General features: G+C 39.9%; 1 protein-coding gene across 1 annotated transcript in view; it reads left to right on the forward strand.

Moving 5' to 3' along the window:
* Positions 1–12,447, forward strand: part of LOC131223759 (U2 small nuclear ribonucleoprotein B''-like) — a 75,614-nt gene extending 63,167 nt beyond the window's left edge. Inside the window, exons 4-5 of the mRNA XM_058219259.1 lie at positions 4,558–4,643; positions 11,996–12,447. Coding sequence (XP_058075242.1) covers positions 4,558–4,643; positions 11,996–12,283 — 374 coding nt within the window. The 3' untranslated portion in view covers positions 12,284–12,447. The remainder of the gene's footprint in view (positions 1–4,557; positions 4,644–11,995) is intronic.
* The last annotated feature ends 308 nt before the right edge of the window (positions 12,448–12,755 follow it).

The raw sequence follows: 12,755 nt of genomic DNA on the forward strand, positions 1-12,755 counted from the left end.
ATTTGGAGTGTTTTTCATTTGACTCGTAGGTGATGTCCCATTCTTAAAGGGAGATGGCCCTTTCTTTGACGGTGTATTGACTTTTCTAGACAGCGATGTTGCACCCTTCTTAGGTGATGACCCTTGATTCTTATGGGAAGTTCCCTTTAGATTGCACCGCAGGAAGTTCATTGGACCTACGCATCATTAATCGTAAATAGAAACAACTCAATTAAGTGGAATTAAACACTACAAACTTATAATACCACACCAAAATAGCATGCCAGAAATAAATACATAGAGTATGTGCCTAAGGATAATTGAAATATAGAGAATTATGAGTCGCAATTAAAAAAAAAAGTATCTAAAACGATAGTCCAGCTAAGAGATATAAAAACAAGAGTTTGAAAATACTATGTGGATGCAGATGTTAAGTCATTACGACAGTTATCTTTAAAATGTTAGGAGGCTATCATTCCACATCCTCTCGACAATCTCATCCATCTTCCTCACCCAAGCATCTCTTGCCCACTGTGTTATGTTTAATAGGGCACAACTTTCATCAGCGTTTGTAATGTTAACAGGTAACGGAGGTACGTTCTCCATACTATCTGCATTGTCCTCAACTATTTCAGTCAATCCATTTTCCCTGGTAACACAAATGAAATTGTGTAAGACACAACAGGCGATAACAATCTTCCCTTGGGTAATTAACTTGAATTGGGGTGCTGTGCATGGAATTGGAAATTATCCGTTCAAAACGTCGAAACAACGCTTGATGACATTCCTTAACTGGGCGTGTCGATAGTTGAAAAGTTCTTTTTTATTAGCTGACTTACTTCTAATTTGAAACTCATTCAAGTGATAACTCCTCTATTTCATCAACTACACTATTTATTAAATTAAATAAGTAATTTACAGTATGAGAATGGGCTAATGCATGCACGAACTTTAAGAACATTGTCCCAACTAGACAATTCACTAGAAAATTTTTGAGAGATCAATTGGATATATCGGTCCATTCGTCTGCCATGAGTGAACAACCATATGTTTTGTACGATTCCTTATATTCGGCCATGAAGGATTATGTACAAGCAATGTTGACTTTGAGGCGTGTCTCCCTCATTTCATGATATGGAGGTTTAAGCCTAGGTCTAAATTGACCTATTACTTCAACCATAACTTCTTCTTTTTTTTTTTTTTTTTTTTTTTTTTTTAAATTTTAATTCAACCATAACTTTGAAGCTTTTCAGTTTAACTTTGTTGAAGGCAATACCGGCATGGTAAAACTACTTAGTGATATATTGAAAAGTGTTTTTCCTATCTTTGTGTTTATATCGTTTTTCTAAAGTTGTTTGAGCCGGTCCTTTGCCTTGACCCCTTTGGTCAACCACATCGTCGTGGTGTGATCTACAAATACACCATCTATCCATGGGCGCCCATTTCCAGTAGCTCTTTTCGAAGCCGTTGGTGGTCTAGACCAGCCTGTTGACATAGGAGGATAGGGCTAATTTCATCTACATCAATTATGTTTATATCCTTGTACGCATCTTGTTCCATATATTCCTCTTAACGTAGGACACTATCATACCTCTTTCTCAATTGTTTATCCATATACTCTATGATCTCCATTCGGATTTCCTGAGTAATTTTGTCATATGTCTTGCATTTGACCCCGGTGTATGTGCAAGGTGTTGCTTGTGCTGCGCATTGCAATTGGAACCCACAGGCACACATAACTCACATATTATGTGAGTCTAATCCGTAGCACTACGATAGTGCCCATACTTCCAACCTGGGTCATTCGATTTGAGTTTTAAAGAGGAAGATTGGGAAGATGACATGGTGTATTGATTCGCCTTTTTATAACTTGTAAAAACTAAAGACTGAAGTAAAGATGAGTAAAGATTAGAGAATAAATGAAATGAGAGAGATGGGGGAGGGAGAGGGAGAGAGAGAGAGATAAAGCTACACTTACACACTTCCGCTAGTACTTGTATACATGTTGTATTGTTAGTTGTAGAAGAGAAGAAAGGGGGAGAAAGAAATATATATATATATATATATATAGAGAGAGAGAGAGAGAGAGAGAGAGAGAGAGAGAGAGAGAGAGAGAGAGAGAGAGAGAGAGAGAGAGAGCACTTGGCACTTGGAACTAGGAAATGTAAGAGAGATTTAATCACTTGGTAGTAAGAAATGTAAGAGAGTAAGAGAGTTTGGGGTGAGAATATTGCAAATGGAGGAGCTTTGGAAGCCTTTTTATATGCAAAAAGTGATTTTTTAAATGCAAATAAAAATAGTAATAATAATAATAATGATAATAATAATATATGTGCCATCAGTTAGATTTCTGACTGTTGGCCAATATGCAATCGCATATTGTTGCACATGTGTTGCATGTGCGATTTCCCCTTCAGTGCGCGCATATGCTGTTGCACATAACAACAGTGTAACCACCACATATAAGTATTTTCTCATATAAATTCTGCATTGTGGAATCATGAACACTTTAAATACCAGGTGTAATTGGAGGAATGTAAACATTCCCATATAGGAGAATTTCATTTCTTCTCGTTATGTGATGAAGGAAAAATTGGGTGTCCACCAAGCCATATATGTTTTATCAACGTGAACGGGATGAGGATGAACATCGGCAGGGGATTGACTAAAAGAAACATCCACATTAGGACTAACCCTATAGAGATTCTTTAAGATGATCTCCTCCGCTTCCCACATTGGGAACTTATTTTAACCTGAATGAATAAGTAATATGTCAGCTACATGTATAACAGAGATTCACATCGTGGGGAAAGAGCTTTTTGCGGAAAATATCAAACCTTGTTATTCGTTAGAAGACAATAGAAGGTGAAAAGTAGAAGAGGCTTTTTGGATCTTACCCTGTAGAACTTGCAGGAGGAGGAAAGTGGTAGATGTATACAATCAGATGGAGGTATTTATAAACACTCCTTTAGTGAAAAGTAAAGGGATTTGTTGAACTGTACTCACAATGCATTGTACATGCATTGGTCATGTCATGTTTCTGCTTGAGCATTCACTAAATATAGAGTGGATACGCCAGATTTCGTTGGGATTCACCTGCACCTTCCCTAGATACGCATGCCTGCAAAGCGTATACCTAATGGTTTGGAACCAAGAGGACTACCTCCCTATTGTACATGTTAGGGTCGACAGGATTTCCATAGCTGAAGCAGCAGACAGTCGTGAGGAAGATTGGGAAATAGTGGTGCGATGTTAGATCCAAGTGATGTTGGGTGTTGATGGTGTTGAAGGGGCAATTCTGAAATCCGGGATACCAGGCGCATCTCTGTAGTGAGTAGATTGACAACCTCAGCCCGTAATGGAATCTGGACGAAACAGAGGTGAATACGACCATGACAGAAAATGGGTTCTGAAGAGGGGAATCAGGTGGCAATATCGGTGGGAAGAGAGAGCGTTCACAGTGAGAAGACGAGAACCAGAGAAGAGAGGTTTTCTCAAAAGGAAGGGAAATGAAGAGAGTTTATGAAAAGGGCTTCTACGTGTGTGTACGAACGAAGCTTCTTCTGGCGATGCATTTTTCCATTTCGATGGTCATTTCCAATACAGTGCTATGAAAACATTGCACTGCCCGAGACATCTTCTGCGGACTCACTGAAGCATGGCATTTCAAATTTGAATTGGCGATGTACTCAAGAGGCTCGTGTACCGCAGATTTCATTTCATATTCACACGAATTCAATTAGTAATAATTATGGTTAAAACAATCCAAAACCATCTAGGCCGTAAATCCAAACACGCTCCAAGTTTATAGTTTAATGTAGGAATCCCGAGTACAGAAAGCTAATTCATGCATCATTTGGAAGTATATGAATCGATAGCAGCAAAATTACTCAAATCAGAAAATTGGAATCAACCAAATAGGTCCTAATTGAACATAGATCAAGCATGATGTAGTGGATTAGGTCCCCATTATGTTGAAAAAAAAAAGAATGAAAAGAAGTGTTGAGTTACCTATTTTTGGTTCACTCCGCTTGTTTCGTTGAATCCCACTCAAATCTTGTTTTTGGTTCTCAAGAGTTCTTGATCTCATCGAAAATCCTCATTTGTTGAAATCAAGAAAGGAGAAAGATGAGAGGGGAAAAAAAAACTTTATAGCTGAAAGGCTCGTGTGCCAATAACCCTTTTGCTCATATTAGCTGGACAGGCACCAATTAGACTGTTCAGGATCGGACTAGGCCTATCTGGATTCGATACGGTCATGTCTGCCATCCTAAACTGATACTGAAAACCATGGGTAAAATGTTTCAAGTAAAAAAAGATAAAAATGCCTTTTTAAGTTTTGTAATTGCCATAGTTACTAAGATAAAAGTACGAAATGGGGTAGTCATTATCATAAACCTAATATGAATCAGTATGAATGGCAGAGGGGTAATCATATCTTGTCCACATCCAAGTTTGTCGTAATTAGGCATCATAGTTCAAATGTTTTCATGATTCGTTGCAATTGTGTATGTTAATGTCATTCTCAAACTTTATGCATGCTTGCTTGCACATGATTTTTATTTGTTATTTTTGCAGCTGAAAGAAAGCGGAAGACTGAAGAGGCACAACAATCTGGTGCTGTTGCTAATGGTGCAAGTGCTCAGAGTAATGGCGGGACTCCTGTAAGTGCATACCTCTTTAACCATATTATGGTTGTTTTATGAATGTCATGCTTGTTTGTCAACTAATGCACTCCTCAGACAAAATAACTGGTTCTGAGGCAAACGAAGGGTTGGAATTGCATATGTGGAATAAATTAGGTGTAGAAAGAAGACAATCTAAAAAAGAAACCGTAAAGAATGATAACTTGCCTAAAGGCAACGGGAAGAGAACCAAGCTGCTCTTTTCACTTGATATGACAAAAGAGCTGTAAATGGATCCTTTTACAAGCTAATCTATTGGGTTCATATGGGTGACACAGATTCCATCAGCAAAGGAAACAAGTGGTCCATAAAACAGTCCATGGAACAATCCACGAGAACACCCTTAAGGGAGTGATACAAGCGCCAAGTCAGAAGTAACTTGCTAGATAAGTTAATCAGTCCTCGCTATCTTAATTATCTAATTTTTTGCTTATTGAGCAAGTTAAACAGTCCTAGCTGTCTGTCTATTTTTTGATTGCTCGTTGATCAAGTTAATCAGTTGTAGCTGTCCTACTTATCTATTCTTAGTTTATTATGAATTTCTTAGAAGTTATTCTAGAAAGGCATTGTGTGTAAGCTGTACGTGGAGAAGGCCTATGACCATGTTGATTGGAGCTTCCTTGAATTATATGTTGGGCTGGCTGGAGTGTGGGTTGAGATGGAGATTGGATGATGGAATGTATCCAGTCGGCTACATTCTCCATCTTAATTAACGAATCCCACAAATGTTTCTTTAAAAACCCAAGAGGCCTTCAGGAAGGAGATCTGCTCTCCTCTCTTTTATTTGTGGTGGCGGCATTAAGGGCTGGGCAGGATGCTGGATAGAGGCCAGGAGGTTGGCTTACTACGAGGTTTTAGCGTTCATTTGTCATGCCCTCCCGATCACACTGGTGGCTTATTTATTTATTTATTTATTTTTTGTGATGCAGAGGAACACATGGTGAATAAGCTGAGAATGTTAATTAGGTGCTTCGAAGCGGTGCTGGGATTAAGAGTCAATATTAGCAAAAGTGAGATGTTGGGTGTTAGAATTTCTGCAGAAGAGACGGAGTGGATGGTGGGCGTTTTCTAGTGTTGGACAAGAAGTTCCCCCTCCACTTATCTTGGGCTCCCTCTTTGTGCAGGCAAGCTGGCCAAGAACTTGTGGGATAAAGTAGTAGCGATGTTCGAAAGGACTGGCTAGATGGAAAAGCCAATACTTGTACCTTGGTGGCCAGCCTTCTAAATATGCTGTTGGATTTATGTCTCTTTAATTGCCCAAAGTCGGTGCTAACCAGATGGAGAGGTTGAGGCGCAATTTATTATGGTAGGGGCAGAAGACCAGAAAAAAGTTCCACCTCTTTGGACTAGCAGTAGGGGGGAGCTGGCATCACAAACTTGGAGACGGTGTATCTTGTGCTTTTGGACAAGTGGCCGTGGAGATTCGGTTCAGAAGAGGAGGCTCGGTGGAGTGAGATTGTTGCAAAAAAATAGAAACAAAAAAAAATAAAAATGGGTGCCAAGATGGAGGATGGTGGGTGAGGGACTTGATCTTTATATAGGGCGTTAGGGATTTGGAAAGCAGTTGCCTCTTTGAAGCCTATGTTTAGGAGGGGAGTGGGGTTCTCCCTAGGCAATGGGGAGAAACATTTTTGGGAGGATATATAGTTTGGGGAGGTCCTGCTTCAGACCACATTCCCAACAGTAGCGATGTTATCCATGGGGAGAAATAGTCTGGTTTCTAGATGCTTCTTGTTCAGTGGTGATACGGTTGTTTGGTCTTTGCCGTCGTACAAACCTTCGTGAGGAAGAAATGGATGAGTTTGTCTCTGTCTTGGGCTCTCAAAGGATATCTCAGATGAGAGATGATGTGGATAGGATGGTATGGTTCAGGTTCAAAGACAAATTGAGTTGATTTTTGTTCTGATAGTTCTATAGGCTCCTTCACTCTCTGCCAGGGGGAGAGTCCCATGTGCAAACATCTCATGCGTGGTTCCATGGTACCCATCTGAAAGTGGTGGCTCTTGGATGGCTAGTTGGGGGGAATAGGGTGTTGACTATTGACAACCTTTAGAGAAGGTCAATGGTGATCCCAAATGTGTGCACAACATGCATAGCAAATGTGAAATCTTGAACCATCTCTTTATTCATTGTACGAGTGGGAGTAAAGTGTGGTGTCAAGTTCTCTGGCAGTTCATTGTGTCTTGGGTGATGCCTACCTCGACCAGTGACCTCCTCTTGGCCTGACATGGGTTCAATCTAGGAAAGCACTTTAGGATTATTTGGAGGCTAACTTGGAAATGATGGTTTTCTGAAAATGGAGCTCTTTGTTGAGGAATGGGGTTCTTGTGTGAAATCCCTTGATACTTGTATTTTTTCCTCTTTGTTTGAGTTGTAGCTTGTGCCATCTTGGCTCTCTTTTTTAATAAAATTTCCTGTTGCCTTTCAAAAAAATAAAATAAAATAAATGGGGATGGACTTGTGAATCTAAGAGCACCTCTAGCTAGAATAAAAATTCCTCTTTAACCACTCTCATGGAGTCTATTTTCTGCCATAGTAGGCCCTATATTGTTGACTTTTGCTTATATTCTCTTCAACAACCTTATTTCCTACAAAATTTGCAGTCTCTATTTTGTTAGGTTTAGTTGGTATCAGAGCCTTGTTTTTGCCTTGTGATTCTCGTGAGTGCCTCTCTTGTTGGTCGGGGCAACAATTCGGAAGCTTCACAATCTTCTATGGAAAACAATGAGGTGAATCGAGAGGGAATGGAGGCTAGGCTTCGAAAGTATGGAGGCAAGTATGCAAGGCATGCAGCTATTGATGAATTGATTGTGCATAGCTTGTTGGGATCTTTTGATCTACTAATGAGTAATGATTTCATTGGTGAACAAAGGAACAGCTGCTTGCTCATTACGAGCTTTGCGTAGAGAGCATCTGGTGATGGACGAGTATGAAGAACAATTTTAAGAGGAAGTTCCGCATGATTGACGACGTGGGCAATTTTTTGGTCTAGGGTGTGAGAAAGGACCATGGGGCAACTTAGGGCACAGATGGTAACATGATCCACATGTTAAAGTAGATATCCCAGATTCATTGGGTGATGAATAGCTTGAAGAAGTCCTTGATTGGCTGAGTGAGGTTGACGGTGTTTGAATACTTAGATCTGCCTGATCCTAAGCGAGTTAAGTTTATGGCCATTAAATTGAAAGGGTAGTCACTCGACTCACTCCCTTCTTTGATTGCCTATTCCTCTAAAAAAATCACTTTGAATGGGTGATCCTAGCCTTCCAATGAATGGCAAGGGTGGACAGTCTGTATTGACATACTAAGAATGGTGTCATCATTGATTTAGATCCTCAATCACGTGGGTCACACTCCTTTAATTACCCATCCCTAAAAAAATCACTTTGGTCCAATGATCCTAAGGCAATATTTAGGGAATCCTTGCTTGGTATTGGAGTGAAATTCTATAATCTTTTTGGAACCTGCAAGCACCCATTTATTGGGTATTGCAATGACTGATGGGCATTAAATTTCTTGGATTTTCAATGTCCACCATCCTCAAAATGTCAGAATTATGAGAATAGTGGGTATTAAAATACCTGGGTATTGAATTCCCCTAATCCATTTATCCACTGTATAGGTTTTTATTTCTCTCAGGACCTCTTTTGCACTTGTAGATCCATATGCAACCTATTTCTAGGTGGGTCTGAAGTTTCTAAACTCACGACAACCTCACGGATGAAATGTCTAGATTCATCTTGGTAACAAATTAGTTTCAGAAAGAAAAGGAACTGCACATCAAAATCCCTTGGCATCATTTAGAACCAATGGACACTGGCTTGCTACAATGTCAATTTGTGGACGATATGGATTAAAACATTCATTGTATTATGAAAATACAACCCATATAATTGAAGGAATTGGAATGAGAGGAATCTTGATGCGGACATCAGTGTGCACAATTTAGAGTGTACCAGAGGAGGAGGCGTTGCCGATAGAGTACCGGAGCGGAAGAGTTGATGTGGATGGACGTTGGGTCCATCAGACCCATCTTCTGACGCGCTACGAGTGCAGGAGCGGCATGACCGCACCATGACCATAGATCCATAGGTCGGATTTCACACCCTACCATCCGGGTGTTTTAGTTTTAGGTGTTTTTGTTCTTTTTCTTATTTCAGGGGCTTTATTGCACTTTCTTTATTTTTCGTCTTTTTTTTTTTTTTTGTTATTTTTCTTGTTTTTCAGGGCTTTAGTGCACTTTTACTTTTTCCATAGCTTATATATACATTGTGAGAAACCTTATTTTCATTATTATTGGATGAATAGAAATTCGTATTTTTCTTTCTCTTTATTCAAGAGATTAGGGTTTTAGGATTGGCCGTTGGGTGTTGAAGATTCCACCTCGATTTCAGGTTTCCTTTTTTCTAGATCTTCGAGGTGCAGGAAAAGGTAAGAATCTTCCTCCTTTTCTTTTGACGACAAAATGACTTGTACTTTCTTCATCTCGAACCCTTCATTCTTCACCCCTTTTGTTCCTCTCTAAATATCTCCTTTCTAGTTTGAACGGAAAAGAGGGATGGTTAGTCAGTAGAATCAGATCCAAACTTGACTGTGGACTGAATTATGCTAGATCTGGGATATTCTCATATCCTTAGGTCCTCCCTTTTTATTGTTTACGCGATTTTATGCTTAGGGACATGATCCTGACGGAATGACCTCATCTTTGTTTTAAAATTTACCTAATCCCTTTGATTGGAAATGGTTAGTTAATTGGTGTATTTATTTGAAGATTCTTTAACCTGATTATACATGCATCTAGGATTAGGTCATCACATGTCCCTGCATCAAATCCATTATGCCATGAATGTAGAAAGTGATACACTAGGTTTCAAGGCCACATAATCCAACAACATACACAAAATACCAGCTTTTTGTATCCTGTTTCCCATTCCATTAACACCTTGGGATCAGATGAGTATGGATTTTTTTTTGTTAGGGCTACCAAGAACACGAGTCATGGGTTCAGTTTTAGTAGTTGATTGATTCTCTAAAATAGCAGTTTATTGTTTGCAAGATGGCGTTTGATGCATGAAATTGGCCATCTTTATTTTCGTGAAGTTGTGCAGTTGCACGGTGTAACAAATAGCATTACTTCTGATCAGTATTCAAAGTTCCTTTCACATTTTCGAGTGACATTATTGAAAAGGTTGGTACGATATTGGAATATGGTAGCTCATATAATCCTCAGATTGGACTAAGGTGGTTAACAGAGCCCTGATGCTTTGTTACTAAGTTTAGTGGGAGATAAAAACAATGGGACTCTATTCTCCTGCAACACCTATAATTATGATCAGAGCCGCACTGCTGGAAAGAGCCCATTTGAGATTATTTATGGGAGGCAGCCTAGTCACTTCCACGAGTTGGTACCATTTCTTAACACTTGAAAGGTGAGCGATGATGTAGAGAGATGGCTGAGCTAATGAAGAAATTCGTCTCCAATGCTGAAGTATACTCCTGTGCTGATTTAAGAGGCTTCAGTCATTCCATGAGATTAACTGATGGTTTGAGGAAGGAAAAGATTCCAGTGCGTGCTCGCTTAGCAAGAAAAAGATTGGGCCTTATTAATCTCAAGAAGATTAATGATTATGCTTTTGAGATATTTTGTCTGTGACATAGGCATTGACTTGGAAGGGGAATGGCAACAAAAGGCCGACTTGGATTGTAGCAGAAGAGTTACTTGAGATTGATCCAGAAATTATTGAAGTGTATGAAGATCTGAACTTGAGGGCAATTTCTTTTCGAGGAGGGACTTACACAGATTCCAACAGTAAGAGAAAGAAACGAGTGGCCCATAAATAGGCCACAAATCAGTCCACAAGGTCTAGAGTGATACAAAGTGGCAAGCCATCAGTAACTTGCTGGATGAGTTAATGCCTAGATGTCTTAGGTTATCGCCTAGAGTGATACAAGTGGCAAGTCATCAGTAACCTATTTTTAGTTTACTTGTTGAGCACATTACTTATTTTTATCCATCTTACTTACCTATTTTTAAGTATGTTTTGGCATCTTCTACAAGTTAGATCCTCTATAACTGGGGCTGGACTTGTGATTAGAGGGGACCTTCAGCTTGAATAAAAAGCTGCCTTTAGTTCCTTTCTCTAGCAATCTATTTTTGGCTATAGTAGGCCCTATATTGTGGAGTTTTGCTTCTACTTCACCTGCAAGAATCTCATTTTCCTGTAGAACTTCCATTCTTCTCTGTTTTGTTGGCTATAGTAGGCCCACTTGCGGCAGAAATTGACTACAATCCCTCCACTGGATGGACCTTTTTTTTTTTTTTTCCCTACATGCCGATTGTTGATGACGGGTCTTTCCTTCCTGCATGCCAATTATTGGTGACGTCACCTTAACAATGGACAGTTTGGATCGTTAACATATGGCCCCACAGCTAAAGTGGAATTGTCATGTACACATATGGCACACGTGGATGATGGCAGTGAAATTATGAAATGTCTACACTTTCTAAGAGAACCCACTGGGTAAGTTTGTCATGCCTATGCATATCTCGATGTTCTTTGCAGTTGCTGTTTAATGTGTGAATGTGGCCAACGCCTACAAAACCTAGTGATGCAGGACAATGAACCACATGCTCTAAAAGCTCGAATTTTTAGAGCAAGTGGTTAATTGTCCTACATCAAATTGGTATCAAGCAGGAGGTCTCGTGTTCAAGACTTCTCATGGGGGGTGATTAATGAAGGGGCATTTTCATACCGGGCTCGAGTGAGGTAGCCCGTGGGATGCGGGGACACACTAGGGGTGGGTCACCCATGTGGTTTGTGGTCCATGGGAGAGGTCTCGTGTTCGAGATTCCTCATCGGGAGTGATTAATGCAGGGGCATTTCACACCGGGCTCGAGTGGGGTAGCCCATGGGATGCGGGGATACTCGGGGTTGACGGCTCATGTGATTTGGGGCCCACGAGCCCACGAGGGGGGTTCGGCCGAGGTCCTAACATATGAGATGTGGGGCCTGGGCTAATGAGATAAAGAGATTAATTTGCCATACTCTAACAGTTCGAGCTTTTAGAGCAAGTGGTTAATTGTCCTGCATTACGTAGGCCATAAGTCTGGTGAGGCGCACTTCTCCTTACTAAATTGGGTGACCTAATGTCTGTGACTGATTTTAATGACGATCAGGATCTATGATATCTCAAATTCAAGGCAAGCCAATTAAAATGTGTTTTTTTTTTTTTGGGAGTAATACAAATCAAACAATGGTTGATAGGATAGAATAGAAAAAATGGATGAGCTTTAGCATCTATTTACTTGAATTTTTTTCACTGTTTTCCAGATTTCTCAAGCATTCCACCAAGGAAAGTCTGGCCCACAAGAGGCGGCTGCTGCTCCGAACAACATTCTTTTCATTCAGAATCTGCCCCATGAAACAACGAGCATGATGCTGCAGATGCTTTTCCAACAATACCCAGGTTTCAGGGAAGTCCGGATGATCGATGCAAAGCCAGGGATTGCCTTTGTCGAGTTTGGAGACGATGCGCAGTCGTCTATTGCCATGCAGGCTCTACAAGGCTTCAAAATCACTCCTCAAAACCCCATGTCCATTACTTATGCGAAAAAGTGACAGTGATACTTGTTTTAGTAGTTGCTTGCTTCTCTGCTTCGTTTTGTTTTGCCTGCCGACTGTGATAGTCAACGACCGACCACGTATTCTCACGCATTGTTTTATCAACTTGCCATGATTGCATCAAAACTGGGGGTGCACCTTTGGTTTAACAATTTTCTGTTTGTTCTGTTTTTTTTTTTTGGCTTGGAAGGAGTCGAACACGCGATTCACCAAAAGAAGCATAAATTTTCAGTAGAGCTATGCTTGTTATTTTTGTTCACCCTTATTGAAAATCACGAAGGACTAGAAAAATTACAATGGACAAAAATTATGAAGGACCCTAAGAAATTACAAATGACCAAAAAATTATGAAGGATGCCAAGAAATTACAAAGCGACCAAAAAATTATATAGGATCGAAAACTTACAAATGACCCTTAAAGATAACAAAGGAACCTCAAAATTTACAAAGGAAATTTGAAAAATTACTA

Source organism: Magnolia sinica, chromosome 13 (assembly GCF_029962835.1).
Source record: "Magnolia sinica isolate HGM2019 chromosome 13, MsV1, whole genome shotgun sequence".
Taxonomy (NCBI): Eukaryota; Viridiplantae; Streptophyta; class Magnoliopsida; order Magnoliales; family Magnoliaceae; genus Magnolia; species Magnolia sinica.